The sequence below is a fragment of the Amborella trichopoda genome, chromosome 8 (genome assembly GCF_054954075.1).
Source record: "Amborella trichopoda isolate Santa Cruz 75 chromosome 8, AtrichopodaSantaCruz75HAP2 v2.0, whole genome shotgun sequence".
Classification (NCBI taxonomy): Eukaryota; Viridiplantae; Streptophyta; class Magnoliopsida; order Amborellales; family Amborellaceae; genus Amborella; species Amborella trichopoda.
The window spans coordinates 44914687-44931219 of NC_142343.1; the positions used below are offsets into that span (position 1 = coordinate 44914687).

General features: G+C 36.3%; 1 protein-coding gene across 15 annotated transcripts; it reads right to left on the bottom strand.

Annotated features, from left to right (window-relative positions):
• Nucleotides 1-366: 366 nt before the first annotated feature.
• Nucleotides 367-16058, bottom strand: ABCB25 (ABC transporter of the mitochondrion 3). 15 transcript variants are annotated; one of them, XR_016060903.1, is made up of 21 exons: nucleotides 15133-16058; nucleotides 13557-13793; nucleotides 13035-13218; nucleotides 12671-12732; nucleotides 11768-11811; nucleotides 11530-11632; nucleotides 11110-11217; nucleotides 10841-10924; nucleotides 10621-10681; nucleotides 10013-10144; nucleotides 7795-7940; nucleotides 7521-7637; nucleotides 7034-7114; nucleotides 5699-5787; nucleotides 4866-4921; nucleotides 4672-4752; nucleotides 2768-2833; nucleotides 2559-2651; nucleotides 2288-2352; nucleotides 1430-1565; nucleotides 367-792 (listed from the first exon to the last, which is right to left on the bottom strand). XR_016060903.1 is itself a non-coding variant. In XM_088874062.1 (21 exons), exons 9-21 carry the CDS (start codon nucleotides 10898-10900, stop codon nucleotides 679-681), a joined length of 1170 nt encoding a protein of 389 aa, XP_088730188.1. In that variant the 5' UTR covers nucleotides 10901-10929; nucleotides 11110-11217; nucleotides 11530-11632; nucleotides 11768-11811; nucleotides 12671-12732; nucleotides 13035-13218; nucleotides 13557-13793; nucleotides 14078-14174; nucleotides 15133-16028; the 3' UTR covers nucleotides 367-678. The 15 variants fall into 15 exon arrangements, 8 of the variants coding, with proteins under 8 accessions (XP_088730188.1, XP_088730189.1, XP_088730183.1 ...); XR_016060901.1 differs by having other exon boundaries at nucleotides 7034-7119; XM_088874062.1 differs by lacking the exon at nucleotides 10013-10144 and adding an exon at nucleotides 14078-14174 and having other exon boundaries at nucleotides 7034-7119; nucleotides 10841-10929; nucleotides 15133-16028.
• Nucleotides 16059-16533: the final 475 nt, after the last annotated feature.

The window sequence follows — 16533 nt, forward strand, 5'->3', positions numbered from 1 at the left end:
AATCTAAGCCTCAAGAGGTACCTGTTTTATTCCAATTTTTGTAAAACAGCCTTATCATCTTCAGACAATTTTAAGGAAAAATAACAACTTGGATCTCAATATCCAATAAAAGGATGGTGTAAAATTTCTTGTTGGAGAGACTCAATTTGACCTTTTGTAGAGTGTAAATTGAATTTTTCTAATTGATCATCTAGATGAAGAGAGAGAACATAAAATTGAAAACTTTTTAAAAGAGCACTTTCACTATTTATGAGAGAGAGATGAACACAACATTCAAGCTAAGAAACATTTTATCAGAGATGAACACAATATTCAAGCAAAAAAACGTTTTATCAGACTTCACTATAAAAGTGAAGCTACAGTCACTGGTCAAACAAACATTTTATCAGACTATAAAAATGAAGGTTAAGTTATACTGGTTATTCTACAACTCATGTATAGATCCTCATAACGCAAAACATATATACCTTAAAATAGAGGGTCTATAAACAGTGATAAAGGACCCTAAACCCTCTAAAATTCTCCTCCAAAAAAAATAAAATCCAAAAATCCAACTTCCGCATAATTACATTCCTCCCGCAAATTATCAACTCAAATTTTCTCCTATTTTATAATTATATAATTTATATTATAACACATTCAACACAAATAAACTCAAGATTCAAGTTTGATCCCTAATTAATTTATGTCATTGTTCTGCTGTCCCCAAAGCTGTGCATATCTTCCACTCATTGAAACAAGAATGTCATGAGGCCCTTGTTCAACAACCTTACCATTCTCCAAAACAATTATCTGAAATTCATCAAAAAAATAGGGAAAATGAGCAAGTTAAAGCACAAATAAGATTGGAAGACGAAATTTAAAAAAAAATAAGTGAATATGATTTTTGTGCAGACGAAGCAAATGTAGCGAGAACATTATTTACATAGACTGATAGAGAGAAACTTGTAGTAAGGCCCACTGTGTATAAATATCACACAAGAACTAACGGAATTGTATACAATGAGACCATTTTGCATTTGATACAATGAGCTCACAATTATTTATAACCATTCGATGTGAAATCTGATAGTTTGTGTCAGAAAGTTGAGGATTTTTTTTTTTGAAGTTTGAGCTTGGTCAATGGAATAATGCATTCATCCAATTTCATATCCAATGATCAAGATTAATTGTGACTATCTTGTACCAAATATAAATGGTCTCATTGTACACTTTTCTAGAACTAAGTCCTTGGATATGGCAAATTTTCATAAAAATTAATAGCAGATGCAGTTCTTGCACAAACCCCCCCACTAGTGTATGGAAAAATAGGTGTGCTTTTATGTAGGGAATGATTATGTACGAGGTCCCTCGTAATTGATTATGTAGGGGTCCTCCCCTTAGAGAATTAATGTGTGTGCGAGAAAGAGAGAGGGGGGGTGGGGTTCACCTCATCACACTGCATTGCGGTTGTAAGCCTATGAGCAATGAAGATTGCTGTCCTGTTGTTCGCCAAGGACTTTAATGCGTTTAAAATCTCAGCTTCGGTTGTACTGTCAAGAGCACTTGTGGCTTCATCACACAGCCTGGCAAATAGATAAAACGGTTAGAATAGGTTGTCAAATTCAAGATGATAGCTCATCATATCAAGTACTATATGCATGTTATACAGTCTCCCTCTCTCACACACTCACGTACACACATGGTGCGAGTGCGTTTATAAGGACTAAACGTTGCCGCTACTCCCTTAGATTCCATGTAAGCTAAATAATGAAGCTCCTGTAAACTGCTTATAGATAACGGAAAAGTTTATATAGAGCCGAGGCTCTAAACGATCAAGTTTGAGCCTACCTTAAAAATTTCACCAAAAGAGGTTGTTTTGATGCCCAAATATCTTCAAATTGATCATCTCGACATCAAGATGCAAGGACATAAGAAAAAAAATGGATTTCAAGTTTTGGAAATAGTGTAGTTTGTAACGCTTTTCTGGACTGTCAATTTTCAAGATTTTCAAGTTTTCATAGATCTGTCGATCTACACTATTTTGGAGCTTTAAATTTTATAAATAAATATGAAAATATATTTTAAGGCTATTACAAAAATTTCCAGTATTGGAACCACATTTCACGACACTACTTAAAGATAGGCTCTAATTTGATTGTTTAGAGCCTAGGCTCTACACAGACCGCACCCTATAGATAATGATGTGAAATATTGAGTGTCTATGAATGTGGATTACATGTATTATAAGAAGGAATCTATTATAACAGGAACGATTTGAAGAATAGGTAGAAGGAAAAGCTCTCACAGAATAGGAGGTGCCTTCAAAAATGCACGAGCTAGGGCCACACGCTGTTTCTCTCCTCCACTCAACTGCAAAAGACAGTGTATCTCACAAACAGGATGCAGAAATTACCAGTGTATCTACTAAATGGTTATGTATTTCACACTAATAGATGGCAACATTTTAAAAGGTATGATCTATAGGAAATTGTAATCATTTACTAAATCCTACCTTGTTTCAGTTTGTTAAAGTACATTGTCCCAATCACCACAACAAATATGAATATTTCTAGTACCTTAAGTCCTCTTTCGCCAACCACAGTTTTATATTTCTCAGGAAAACGCATGATGGTATCATGTATGGCAGCATGTCGAGCAGCATCGTAGACCTAAGAAGAATAGGAAATGTCTGAAGTCAGTACCTAGTTGATTGTGTGCTTTGCAATTAATGGTCTTACCAATAGAAAGAAAATTGATTGCATGCCAAAACAGTCTCTTCACTAACCTCCTCCTCAGATGCTGATAATCGACCGTAATGTATATTGTGGAATATAGTATCATTAAAAAGTACCTGCAATGAAAAAATGCATACATAGGTATAAATTCAATGTTCGCTTTCTTTATATGACCTTTATAATCCAGCATTCAACTGTAGGATTGAATGTCAAGAGTAATTAACTTATTACATTAGTGCTACACCACACAAAAAAAGAATCAAAAACAAATTTATCATTGTTCCTTTATAAAATCCAGGAATTTAGTTCATCATCATCATCGAAACCTTTTCTCAACTAATTTGGATCGGCTACATGAATCCTGATCCGTCATTCTGCTCTATTAAGGGTCATTCCTTTAGTGATGCCATAAGTCTCCATATCTTTTCTCACTACGGTTAAATGTTCAAAAATGCAGATTCGAGCGCCTAGGTGTTTTGGGTGACGGGCCGCCTAGGCGGCCGGGCGCCCGTCCAGGAACAAGGTACCCTCCCAATCCTCAAAAAAATTGAAACCCCCCCCCCCCCCCCCCTTTAAGTTTTAAATGAATATATGAGATTAAGATGTTACTATGTTAGTTTTATAATAAGACTTTACTCATTAAGATATCATATAATTAAGGATTTAAGAATTAAGATATACGAAATGATATCATTAATATGTTAGTTTCAAAACAGTATGACTTAATAATATTTACAATAGGTGTGAAAACCTCGTCAATTGGGTCGCCAAAAGTTCTCAAAATCAACTATTAGAAGCTCCAAATCCCCAACCACGAACTGTTGCCTTTGTTTTGGGAAGAATTGAAAAAATAAAAAATTCATCAATCTTTCGTTAAACCACAAAAGAGTGGTTTTTGGGGGGTTTTCTCACCCTAAAGGCCACGGTTTTTTTTTTTGGGGGGGGGGGGGGGGGGGTTTAGAATACCCCCCAAAACCCTTTTTCCCCGTAAAAATTAAATTTTTGACCTGTACCGAGGTTTTTTTTCCACACGTCTGTAAAGTGTTACAGGCCGGCGCCTAGGCAGCCGCCCAGAGACAAGGTGCATAATGACCCCACCCAGACCGCGCCTAAGCATCCTTTGAATTTTTTCGCCTAGGCGGTTGGGCGGCCAAATTTTTGAACAATCTAACCATATCCTTTTCGGCATACCCTTTTGCCATTTGTGAGCCCTCCACTTGAACTAACTCTCAAAAAGGGTAAAAGGTAGGCCCAAAAGGACATGGGCCTAGCCAGGAATTTAGTTGCTTCCAGAAAAATTTGTACAAACTTTTAATTACATCTTATCATCCAATAAAATTCAACATTAACCGATATCAAGTTTTAGTCATTTGCTGGTTTCTTTGGGAGATGTCACAACTTATCGAAGTGTTGATATATGACAATCTAAGGATGTTCCGTCCCAAAATGGGTTGGGAGGTGCAAACAGGGAAGCTGAGCATTGGTCAATAGAGGGTTGAGAACAAGATATTTCAAGTAGAAGATGGGGAGCTTGTCACTGGAATGTCGTGTCCTGATCATTGTCCTTTTTGTACATTTTCTTCTTAATGAATTTCACTATAAAAAATGATTGTGAAGCAAAGAACTAATTTCTTTTCGGGGTCAATAAAGTCCTTAGCAGCTAAACAGTGTGGTAGAAGAAATTTTAGACTGTAGAACCAAGTCAAGGTTACACTTCTCATTCACTTTGAGACACAAACAAAGAAGCAGATGCATTAGCAAGGGAACGCGTATCCAAATATGGCCTAAATCTTGTGAGGCCAATTGTAGAGGCTGGTGGATATAGACTCAGTTTGTAAAGAAAGGAAACACTGTTGTGCATTAATTTTGGTATTGATGAAATTCAGAAGAAGTCCAGAACATTTATTTTAACTCAAGATGGAAACGAGGCTGAAGATAATACTCAGAAACTCACAGTATCCTGTGGTACAACACCGATTGATCTCCGGAGACTCTCAAGTGTCACATCCCTTATATCCCGACCATCGATTCTTATCTGTCACAGTAAAATTTCAGAATCCATAGATGTTACAAAATGTAACAATAGTAACATGATAAAATGTAACGTAACAAAATATAAAATAGTGTGGAGAAGTTAAAGATTCTTACAGCTCCTTTATGACAGTCAAAGAATCTGTACAGAAGTCTAAGAATGGTTGACTTACCTACACGTACATATTAACAAACTGGGATCAAACAGCCATGCTAAGTAAATAAGGCAATCCAGTAAAAAAAAGAGTTGGTTAAGAACAACAAAAACCAATATGTGTCGGGTTAAAACTTGGATCGATCACGAAGGTTGCTTTTCAACCAACAAAAAATTCATACAGTGATGTGTGCTATATCCATTAAATTACATGCTATTACAATGTAGATATCCATCTCTAAGGGAAAAGGAACAATGTAGAATTATTTATATAGATGCTGGGACTTTTCTCTCTCTTCACGTATGTGAAGCTAAGGTATATAGGAATCAGCTCATCGAAACTGGGTTCTGGGGTTTATATATCAAATCCTCATCACATTTTCTTTGGAGAACATCTCAAACTATTCAGACAGTCACATACAAATATCATTTGCCTCGGAGAAAAATACATTCTGGAGACATAAAAGGAGCAACTGAATCTCCACACACAGAAACCCTAGCTCAACAATGATTTGACCAAAAGTGTATCACAAATATTTCTGCTATCCACTTAATAATATTCTATAGACATTGAACGAATAACTGGTATATTAGATGCATTATTTAATGTTTCCAGACAAGAACATTCATTAAGAAACTGAATAACTGGTTTATTAGAGAGATGCATTATTAATGTTTCCAGACAAGAACATATAATATCATATAAACTAGTAAATTTAGGGAGTTTGTAAATTGGGGCATTCTTGCTAAACTATTCTATCTGGTGAGATCATTTAGAAGACGTCTAAGGCCTTACCACTGCCACTGGTTCCAACAATAGCTACACTTCTCCCACCTGCTACCTCAAATGATACTCCATCAAGAATATTGCGCTCTGTTAGATACCTAAAAAAGACAATAATGATCAAAACAAGTGACGAACAGCAAATACATCAGGCCCTCGTAGTGGCAAACATAACAGTGACAGAAGAAATGTGCAAAGAAAGGAGAAGGACATCTGCAGCTCATCCAAATCGACTCAGTACTTGGGGATTAGAATAGGCTAGGTACCAGACCAAATCTGAGTTTTAGAACTTTCTTGTAATTTCCTATATTTAAAAAATCAAATTACTAACTATGGAGAACATTATTTTTTTCTTAGAGAATAATTTAAAGGTAACCAAGATGGTCCAAAGCCCTGAGTGGTTGCAGCTTCAAAACTTACAAAGTTATTTCTTTAATTTAGAGAACAAATAGGTGGACTAGACAACGGAAAACTTCATAGCCATGGTAACCAATTTGGTCCAAAATTAATTGAATAGAAAAACTCAGCCATTTACTAATAACTTTTGAAACACCATATATTATCCTTGTTGAACGTAATCTAAATTTGATTATTTTGAAAGAAAAAATATGATACTGAAAGGAGGCATGCCTAGGCGAAACACCCTTTTTTTTTTTTGAGAAACGTTAACTTGGTATTAAAAGGTAAACATTTACATGATTATCAAAAATTGGCCGCCCACAAGTTGGGTGTTCCGTATACTTCAAAAAATGGCAGCCCACAAGTTGGGTGCTCTGTTTACAACAAAAAACAAAAACCAAAGAACAAGTGGGATGGAGGAGAATAGTGATGGAGGAGAGTAGTGTTGGGAAAGAGGTAAGAGGGAGGGATAAAGAGATACATAACAGAGAGAAAGGAAAGGAAAAGAAAAAAAAACATTGCAGGTAAAATACTTTACAATTTTAACAGAAAGAGAATTAAAATTCTGCAAAGCTGTATTCCTCCTGAGCGACTCCACACCAGAATATGCTTGCATAACCTTTCTAACCCACCTCTGAACTGTGGGGTCTACCATGCGAGGTAAGGGTTGTGGCTGCTGAAGCAGAAACTCAAGGTCTTTCAGTTTGTAGCTTAGGCGAAACACCATTTCGATATAATGGATAAAGTACATCTCCAGTATAAGAGACAATCACGATATCCTCAAAATTAGTATCATGTAAGCCATCTCACATGCATGATTTTTAAAACTCAATTTTGATGCTTGGCAGATTTGACATTCAGGTGCTAAGTATGCAATTAAAAGAGAAGAAGTTCAAAGGACTTGCTATACAATCAGAAAAATATTAAATTGCAAGAAAAATCATTTACCCAAAATATACATTGTCGAATTGGATGCTTCCCATACTCAATTGCAGAGGTTTTGAGTTGGGCTTGTCACTAATCTCAGGCCTTTCCTACAATTGAAACCAATGATGGGGATAAAGTTAGCTTATGGATCAAGCAAATAACATCAAAAGTGCGGGAGAAAAAAAAAAGAGGTCTTCAATGCCAATATTTTCTTGAGAATAAATAATTTTTTGGACAAGCACCACAATAACTTTTCTGGGGGCAATAGTTAGAAACAATATTTGCAAGGTGGGCAAGGGCACGAGTACTGAGGGAGCATGAAGGTTCTAGTCCCTTTTTATTTTTTAATTTTTTTTTTTTGGAGGTTACGAAGGTAATGAAGATTGAATAGGAAATGCCAAAGAATAACCGTATACATTGGAGTGCATTCAGTTCTTCAAGGCCAGTTTATCTTTCATACACTAACTCAAAATATCAAAAGCAACTAGCAAATATCAAGAAAACATACCTCAAGCAATGAAAACATGGACTTCATGTCAATAAGACTCTGTCGAGTTTCACGATACACACTTCCAAGGAAATTGAGAGGTAGAGATAATTGGAAGAGAAGCCCGTTAACCATGACCTGCTCCATTATAAACAACATATATATAGACACGTATGCATTGAAAAATTACAACATAAATTATCAGTGATGAAATGAAAATACAACATAAATTATCTTTAAAAAAACAAAAGATACAAAGTGCCAAAATCCATGGTTTTAAAAGGGTGTTACATACCAAATCACCAACAGTCATGGTCCCACTTGTAATTCCATGGGAACACAATACCATTGCCGTGGATAGAGCTGTACTAAATATCACATTTTGGCCGAAGTTCAGATAAGCAAGGCTACTTTGGGTTTTTAGAGCAGCATCTTCATACCCTGATAATTAGATAAAAATATTGTTTCCATCAGTTACTAAGCATTAAACATCAACAGAGATAAATAGAAAGATCTACAGTTCTATTAAGAGAAATCAGCACTAACTCTGCTATTCACATAATGAGATGAGATGAAAAGAGCATTCGCAATAAGACAAGGTCCAATGAAGTATCAAAGAACAAAGATGGCCCTTTTAGAGTGGTGGAGGATTTCTGAACCTTCAAGCAACTTATGGAAGACTGCTGAAGGCATCAAGTATGGTGTGGACCATGATGAATGGGTACGAAAACCTTCAAGAAGAGGAGCAAAGGCATAGGTCGAATGGCGAAGGATAGATTGAGTGAGAGAAAGGTTCATTATTAATGCATGTGTGCAGATTGGAGACAGGAAGAGAACACTGTTTCGGTGGCATGATAGGCTACATGATATACCACTAAAAGAAAAGCATCCAAGGATATTCGCTATGTCTAGTGATACAAACCCAATGGTGGCAAATATAGTACAGTGGCACAGGACCATGTGGTATCCATGCTTTAGAAGGGGCCTCAAAGATGACAAAACAGATGAATTCACTAACCTGTTAGCAGAATTACAGGGCATTTATTGTTAACCTTTCCTTCAAAAAAAATTACAGGGCATTTATTAGCTTCCCACTAGAGAAGATCGAATGATCTGGGCCACCAAAAGCAAAGGTGAGTTCAGAGTCAAGTCTTATTACAATAAACTCACATGCATACCCTTAGAAAATAATTTATCGTACAGGATTCAGGTTATCTGGCCCCTCGTAAAACAATAGCCTTTGGATGGCTGGTTTTATTGAATAAGGTCTTAAGTATCAACCATTTCATCAATCAAGGTATGTCCGTGCCGAATCGATGTACTATGTGCAAAGAGGATGCAGAGTCAGTGCAACATCTGTTCCTTCATTGTCCAGTTGCTGGTGACATCTGGACAGCATCTTTGGAGTTATTTGGGATACAATGGGTAACAATTGAGTTGATTGAGGATGTGTTTAATCAATGGTTCACTCCACAAATGCCCAAACGAAGCCACATATTATGGAGGTTGAGCCTAATTGCTTTGATGTGGGAAATTCAGCTCCAATGCGAGAGAAGGATATCTAAAGAAAAGCAACATTCTCTGACATGGCTAAAAGAGAGGATAAACACAACTATTATGTCCTGCATGTTGGCATGAAGGAATTTTGAACTTAAGAGTCCCAGTGGCAGCTTATCTCAACGAGTCACATAAAAGGAATGCCAGATCTGCTAACTCGATACCACCTATTGAAGTTGCAATCAAAATGGATTTTGATTGTAGTGTTGTTGGTAAGAATGGATGTGCCGGAGTTGAAGGTGTGTTCCGGGACCACCTTGGAAGAATCCTTAAAACATTCTCAGGCCCCATTCATGCTTGCAATAGCAATGAAGCCCAAGCCAATGCCCTTCTCACGGGGCTGCACTGCTTGGATCCATGTTGGAAAGACACCTTAATGAAGGGGACAGATTTTATGTTTTCACTTGGCAGCCAGATGTGCAGATTATCCATGGAGGCCGAACAATGTCTTAGACAAAGTATTTGACATCATCAGCAATTCAGAGCCTACTTTCAGCATTGTTGGTGGCTAATAAGGTTTCTGATTACTTGGGTAAAGAGGGTGTTTATAAGACCTTCCTCGTCATTCAAATTACATATTATATAAGCCCATTTTGCCTAGGATACATTTTTGTACAGGCATTATACTTGTACACCCAACTTTGTCTTCAATGAAATACCGTTAATTATTACCAAAAAAAAGCACAAGGTCCAAACCATTGAACAAAACAAGGTTATTGAGATCATCATCATCATCAGAGCCTCCCAACTATAAAACAAGGTTATTGTGATACAGGCAAATAAACCCAATTACCAAATTCAAACTCAGTAGAGGATCCATATAGGAACCATTGTCAATAATTAAGTACCAAACAATTATGGATGCAGAAATAAAATAAAAAAGGCAACTTAAGAAAATAAAATTAATTCAAATGCAATGCAATGTGCTGCTTCGACAACCAAAAGAAACATTATACATGTCAGTCACTTGTTTTTCAATCCGTTCCATGTGTCCAGCCCGATATTTCAAAACCTGGATTAGTGGGGTGGATCGTCGGCCCCACAGATCCATGCCGGTTCATCAATCCGCATCCGCTTGAATTGGCAATCTGGAAAAAATTTAAAAGAGGTTTATTCCTTTTTTTATGGTTTTGCTCTTCTTTTTTTTTTTCTTTTTTTTTTTTTGCATGGTGGGGGGGAATGGCACCTGTACCTTCCTGAAACTAAGAGTCCCAGCTGATTCCAAATCCAGAATGGCGATTCTGGATCGGGATCAGTGGGTTTTAAAACAATGGTCCAGCCTATTGGACTGCTGGATATGTCAAAAGTGCTAGTAGTCAAGGATCATTGCTCTATTGTCATCATTGTGATCATAATGCTTGGGTTGGGGTGTTGGAGACTAACTTATTCAGATGTTACATAAACAAACATTCTACTATCTTGGGTTTTTTCTTTTCTGATATATTTGTTAGGAAACCATTGGATTGTAATCATGATATACTTATTCTTTAAAAACTCATTGCATTGTAATCATGATATACTTACTCTTTAAAAACTCATTGGATTGTAATCATGATATACTTACTCTTTAAAAACTCATCATATTTTCTGACTTCAAAAGCCTCATTGTTGAAGTACTTGACAGTCTGCAAACACAGGGCCCCACTGCAATACTTAAGAGAATTTCTCGAGAATAACAATAACATGAGAAAAGATATTGCGATAAGCAGGGAAACAAAAGCTAAAAGAAGTTTTCGAGAATTACATAACAAATAAACATTAAGTACAAAATAGTAAAACTACACCTCATAATTAATTAATGAATCGATTGCTCTTGAACTCGCATCATTATCAGCTTTATTCATTGCCTGTCGAAACTTAGTTCGCCACTGAACTACGTAAAATGAGAAAGCACATTAGAACACAGCAAACTTTCCTTTATGATCATAGGAACTCCAAAAGAAAAGAAAACAAGTCTACAGAGAGCCCCAAAGTCAACATTATTAACAGGAACAACCACAGAAGAGTTGATGAGCATGCTATGAGATTATCTTTCAAGATCATAGCTCCTCACCTGAGTAACAACCAAAGTAAATGCAACATAGGCAGCCACAGATAGAGATGTGATCCAAGCGAAGGATGTTCCATACTTGTAAGCAAGTATGCCTGATACCATAGATATCTGAAGAAATACGTTTTGCATTCAGAGAAGTCCTATATCTTATTCATATAATAATCTCACAATAATGAACAAATGACCATCACCATCCAATTGGCCATCATGTTAATGAACAATTGACCATCCATTATCATGAAGAACAGTGATAGGGAGAGAGTTAGAAGCATATCCTGTTCTGGTGGATCCCACTTTCTCTTGATCACCGCCCATAATTTCAATGGACAGGGATGATCCAATTGATAGATAAAGACTATCTAGTATGAAAAGATCAACCTGAGTATAGTAGCTTAAAGATTAGAAAGGTATGGAACATACCTCTAATATGGTGGGAACTACGTTGAATACCATTGCTGTCAATATAAAATTTATTGCACGACTACCACGATCAATAATGCGATTTAATGCACCGGTTTGCCGACTGCATTTACAGAACTGGATCAGTAAGAGAGTAAAAACCATTCAAATGCCCTCTTTACAAATAAACAAGTTGATCCATATGCATAAAATACACGAAGAATGTAATCATTGAAATCAATGAGACGAGGAACAATACCTCAAGTGATACCGGAGATCAAGGTTATGCAGATGGGCAAATACCTAGAGAAATGAGATCTAAATTATGGCTCGTAGTATGGAAAAGAATCTGAATGCTAATGTTGCAGGCATCAAACATAAGAGGTAACACATTTAAAACTTAGAGCATCAACCACACATGCAAAATGCAAAACCATCCACATGCCATATAAAAGCATGATACTGATAGCCCACAAAAACTGGTATATCAAAAACTGATTTTCATGATTTTGACACATAATGCACAATATGCTCCTGCCTTTTGGTCCAATAGTGTGACATGGTTGCAAAGGGAGGTACTGGGTTCAAACAATGAGTGTTTCCCTTAAGAAATCATACCTATTATGAAATAAAATGTTTTTATTTTTTTTGAAGAAATACTATGAAAGAAATTTTTTTTTTTTTTTTTTGAGAAAAGGTTAACTTGAAAGAAAATGTTTACTTAGTGCATTGTACGGAACAGTGATACAATGGAGGAAGATCATCATGAAACAATACCAAAGGCACCAATGCGGCTTTCTTCTCTTTTTCTTTTCTTGTTCCTTTTCAATGTGTCAAATAAATAGCAGGGAGTCATCATTTATCATCCCTAATACGAGCTCGTGAATTAACAAGAGCCAATGTGATGGCCATGCAAATAGTGCAGTAAAATAAGGCAGTCCCTCTTAGACAGAGCACCAATCATTGATAGGCCTTGTAATGGGGCAAACAATGTGACCTGAAGCCTCTAAAAATTCTCCACTGGTGAGAAGTGATGACTCACTAATTTACATAAAGCATGGGAAAAGAGGTAAAACTAAAATCTATGGACATGGAACAGTGGAGATCATGCATTCATGCAATCTACCATTTCAATTTCCAATAATTTGTAGAGAAGGCTTACCTTCCTAGACACCGTCCGAATAGCACGTAAAGCCACCTTTGAGAACAAGGCATTACGTAGCTCTGTAAAACATGATATCCATGCTACAAATAAGTACAATGATTTTACCATATTTCTTTTTCAAAAAAGTTGACAGCATTGTGAATGATTTTGCCAAATGGCTAGCTACATTAGCATACAACACTGTTCAAGAAAACAATCACTGAAAGTAATAAGCCAGACCCAGAAAACTGATGGTTCGGTTAGGATTGACAGCTTCACATTTTAAATCTTTTTGCAATGTGAAATTCTTGCTATAATTAAGCATAAAAAGAAAATTTACGTTTTCTTCTTAAATATTTCAATATGCATAAAGAGAAGTTACCATTGCAGGCGGAGGCCCCAGCACGAGCTATTCCATAGCCAACTAGGACAGCTGCAGGGCTCACAAAAAGTGCCACAGCAGTGGGATTGGCAGCTGCAAATTCTGAAACTGTAACCCCAGCAACAGAAGCAGTTAACCAATCTACGGCTAGCTTGAACAAGAAAGGTACTTGCACATTAAGAACCTGAAATTCATTTTAAACACCCAAGTTTTAGGTGTTGGAGGAATGACTCTTCATCTGCGGGTTCAACATCATGTTCAATTCACAGAAAGAAAAGAAAAAAACAACAACTAATGAGAAGTAGAGCATTTTATTGATAACTTGATTAGAATGTGATACATTTCATTTAACAGATGACTTTTTTACCAACTGCAAACAAGCACAAGTTAAAATCAAGGGGGTTCAAGCAGCTAGTTCATGCAAAACATTGAAAGGGAGCAGTAATGTGAATGCAAGAAAATACTATCTTAGAGAACAATGAACAACGGGCTAAATGTCATTATTCTGGCATAGCACCTCACCTTAGCCCCAACAAGGAGACCCAAAGCCATGATAACTCTTGCACGAAATTCAAGGTTATCTTCCAGCCATAAATATTTTGCAAGGGTCCGAAGGATTTTCATGTCTGCTACTTGCTCTGTTTGTTCTTTTTTGACGACATTAACTTGAATTTGCTTTTCACTTCCATTAACTGGCTTCATGCCTGCAGTCTCACTAGCGGATGTTGAGAATGATGCGCAGGTCCAATGCAGATAGTTCTGCTTGCATAATTAAATTATGCGAGTGATGAGAACATAACCAATCCAAAATAAAATGAAATTATAAAAGGAAAAATCGCAAACATTTCCGAAGAAAAAAAAAAGGTAGCTGTTTTTTATTACAATCACAATAAGAGTCCCAGTAAATAATCATATATCATTTTCATGTGAATGAAAAAGCAATGGAAAGTAGATTATAATCCAATTGATTCAGATAACATAGCCTACTGGAATCATCACCATCTGATGAAAATAATGGCAAATAATGGAGAGAGTCGGATTACCAAAATAGTAAATTTCCCAACTTTGAGTTACATACTCTCTCCATAGCCATCCATCAATTTCATTGCCAGTTATAGTCCATGAGATTATAGCATACTCCTGTACTTCCCCAAAAGACGATGAAAACATATTTATTCTGCAATGTGCTTCCAGCCCCATAGTTAGGAGTGTCAAAATCAATAAATAAATATCCCAGCAAAGAAGCATCCTATGCAAAAACAACATGTTCACAACTCAAGGTGGGAGTCTGGTGGCCAAATTTCCTGAACACAGACCAAATGCATAAGGTTTCCATACATGTGGAAAATGAGTCTTTTGATATTATTGTTTTGATATGGCCTATTTCTCAGGTTATTTCTTGTCCCACAACAAAATAAATATCAAACCAACATAATACATATGTTTTTATAAGAAAAGGAAAAACCATAATAGGATACATAGAATTCACAATAATTGATCAACAATAAATTATTTGATTGGATAAAACAAGAAAATGTCATCAGAAGTGCACAATTTCAAAATTAAAACCCATAAGTAGTGCTTAAAGCACAAAGCATCTAAGAATTAGCCAAGTAAACAACATATGTTTGTGCATTATTTAGATCATTTTCTCAATGGAAGAAAAAATACTATGCATTTTTGGAGTGAGTTTAGAATTTCCTGTGTAAAGGATAAGCAAATCAAATGAAACAAATGCCATGAACCCTATACAGTATACCCTCGTGAGATGCACAATGCACAATTGTTACAGAACAGGTGAACTAGAAAGCTCATATTTGAGGCAAATAAACAAGTTCGAAGAATTGAAGTGGAAAAAAAAAAAAAAAACAATTGGAGTAATAAAAAATATTAATAAAACACATGAAATAAATAAGAAATGTGATGAATGAGTTATCTGTGCCCTCCAATAAGAAGCAACCATAATTGGTAAAGTGAAAAAGCTCTACTTCAGGGACTGCTTCATTTACTAAGAGTGCTGAATTGTGATTGAAAAAAAAAAAAAAACAATTGTATGCATAATGATCTTCTGGACATTTATTAAAGCATAAAAAATTACCATTTCCTTTGATGAATTGAACCCCCTTGGAGAAGCGTCATGTAAAAACCCCTGAAACTGCTTAAGAGATCTCCCTTTCAATTGTTGTCTCAAACTCTTCGAGGAACCTGTAGATTCTTTTGAATATCCATCTTCCTCAAAACCCCTCCTGGTAAAGGCCATCATAGCATTTTGATCGTATAGAGAGAAAAATCTTTTACACTGATTTCCATTAAGGAAAGGCCTCGAGTATCCACCAAAACGAGCTGCATCGTACAAAAGGCTGCGAATATGAAGGCATTTTCTCTCTCCTCCGAATCGGTAGACATTGTTGATATTGTTGCAGGCCTTGAAGCACCTCATAGCGGCGCGCATACTGCTTTTTGACATTGCACCTAGAGAGAGAACGCGGTCAAACTGATAATTAAGGGGAAACTTCTTTAAGCAAACGAACTTTATTTCACATTGTCGAGAGAGAGAGAGAGAGTAGCAGGGATTCACAGAAGGCGAGACATGGATTTCTAGAGAGAGAAAAGCATAATTTCACAATGACGCGGGAGAGGGATTTCTCGAGAGAGAGAGAAACGCAGAATTTGACAATGAGGAGGGATAGGGATTTCTAGAGAGAGAGTAGCAGAGATGCACAGAGAGGCGCGAGATGGATTTCGAGTGAGAGAGTGGAACTTCCGGGAGAGAGAGAGGGGGAGGGATTTATATAGAAAGAGAAACAGAGATTCTGAGAGGGGGGAGATTACAGATAGGAGAATGTAGGAGATCAATGGAGGCTTTCTCGAGAGAAATTTTAGAGAGAGAAACTGAGGATTTCTAGTGTGAGAGAGGATTCTTAGAGAGAGAAACTGGAGATTCCTTGTGAGAGGATATTTGTAGAGAGAGAAAATGCAGTGGCGGGGTCGCTCGTGATTCGGTGAAGTGGTCGCAGAATATATAGAGGGAAAATGTTTGCTTTACAGACGGAGAGATATATGCGTGGAGAAAGAACCAAATTTTATCCATATCTTTCTGTTCAATTGACAGATTGATCCTTAAGAAGAAAACAGTATTTATGTAGTAAAAGACGAAAATGCCCACCTTGCTGTGCATGACTTTTTGCCGCACCTTTAGTTGACAAATAATACGTAATTTCCTCCAATTTTGCAGCTTGAATATTGCGGTTGTAAAAAAAAACTAGGATTTCAAACTAAAATTATTTAGACCGTTTATTTCACCTTAAAAATGAGTGTTTATATATATATATATATATATATATATATATATATATTATTTTTACTTTTTTTTAGCTTCAAAATTTATTATTAGTGTTAGAATTTGATTTTTTTTTTTAGCTTCAAAATTTATTATTGGTGTTGGAATTTGATTTTAGAACCACTATGAAGATTTCTCTTGCTAAAAGTGCTTTTTGAA

Coding starts and splice junctions, on each gene's coding strand:
- ABCB25 (XM_088874057.1), bottom strand. CDS start 15,501: ATGTCAAAAAGCAGTATGCGCGCCGCTATGAGGTGCTTCAAGGCCTGC. Junction 7,941..10,620: donor ATATGATGAGTTTTTAAAGA/GTAAGTATATCA, acceptor TCTAATTATCAG/GGTATGAAGATGCTGCTCTA. Junction 7,120..7,520: donor CCATGTTTTCATTGCTTGAG/GTATGTTTTCTT, acceptor TTTCAATTGTAG/GAAAGGCCTGAGATTAGTGA.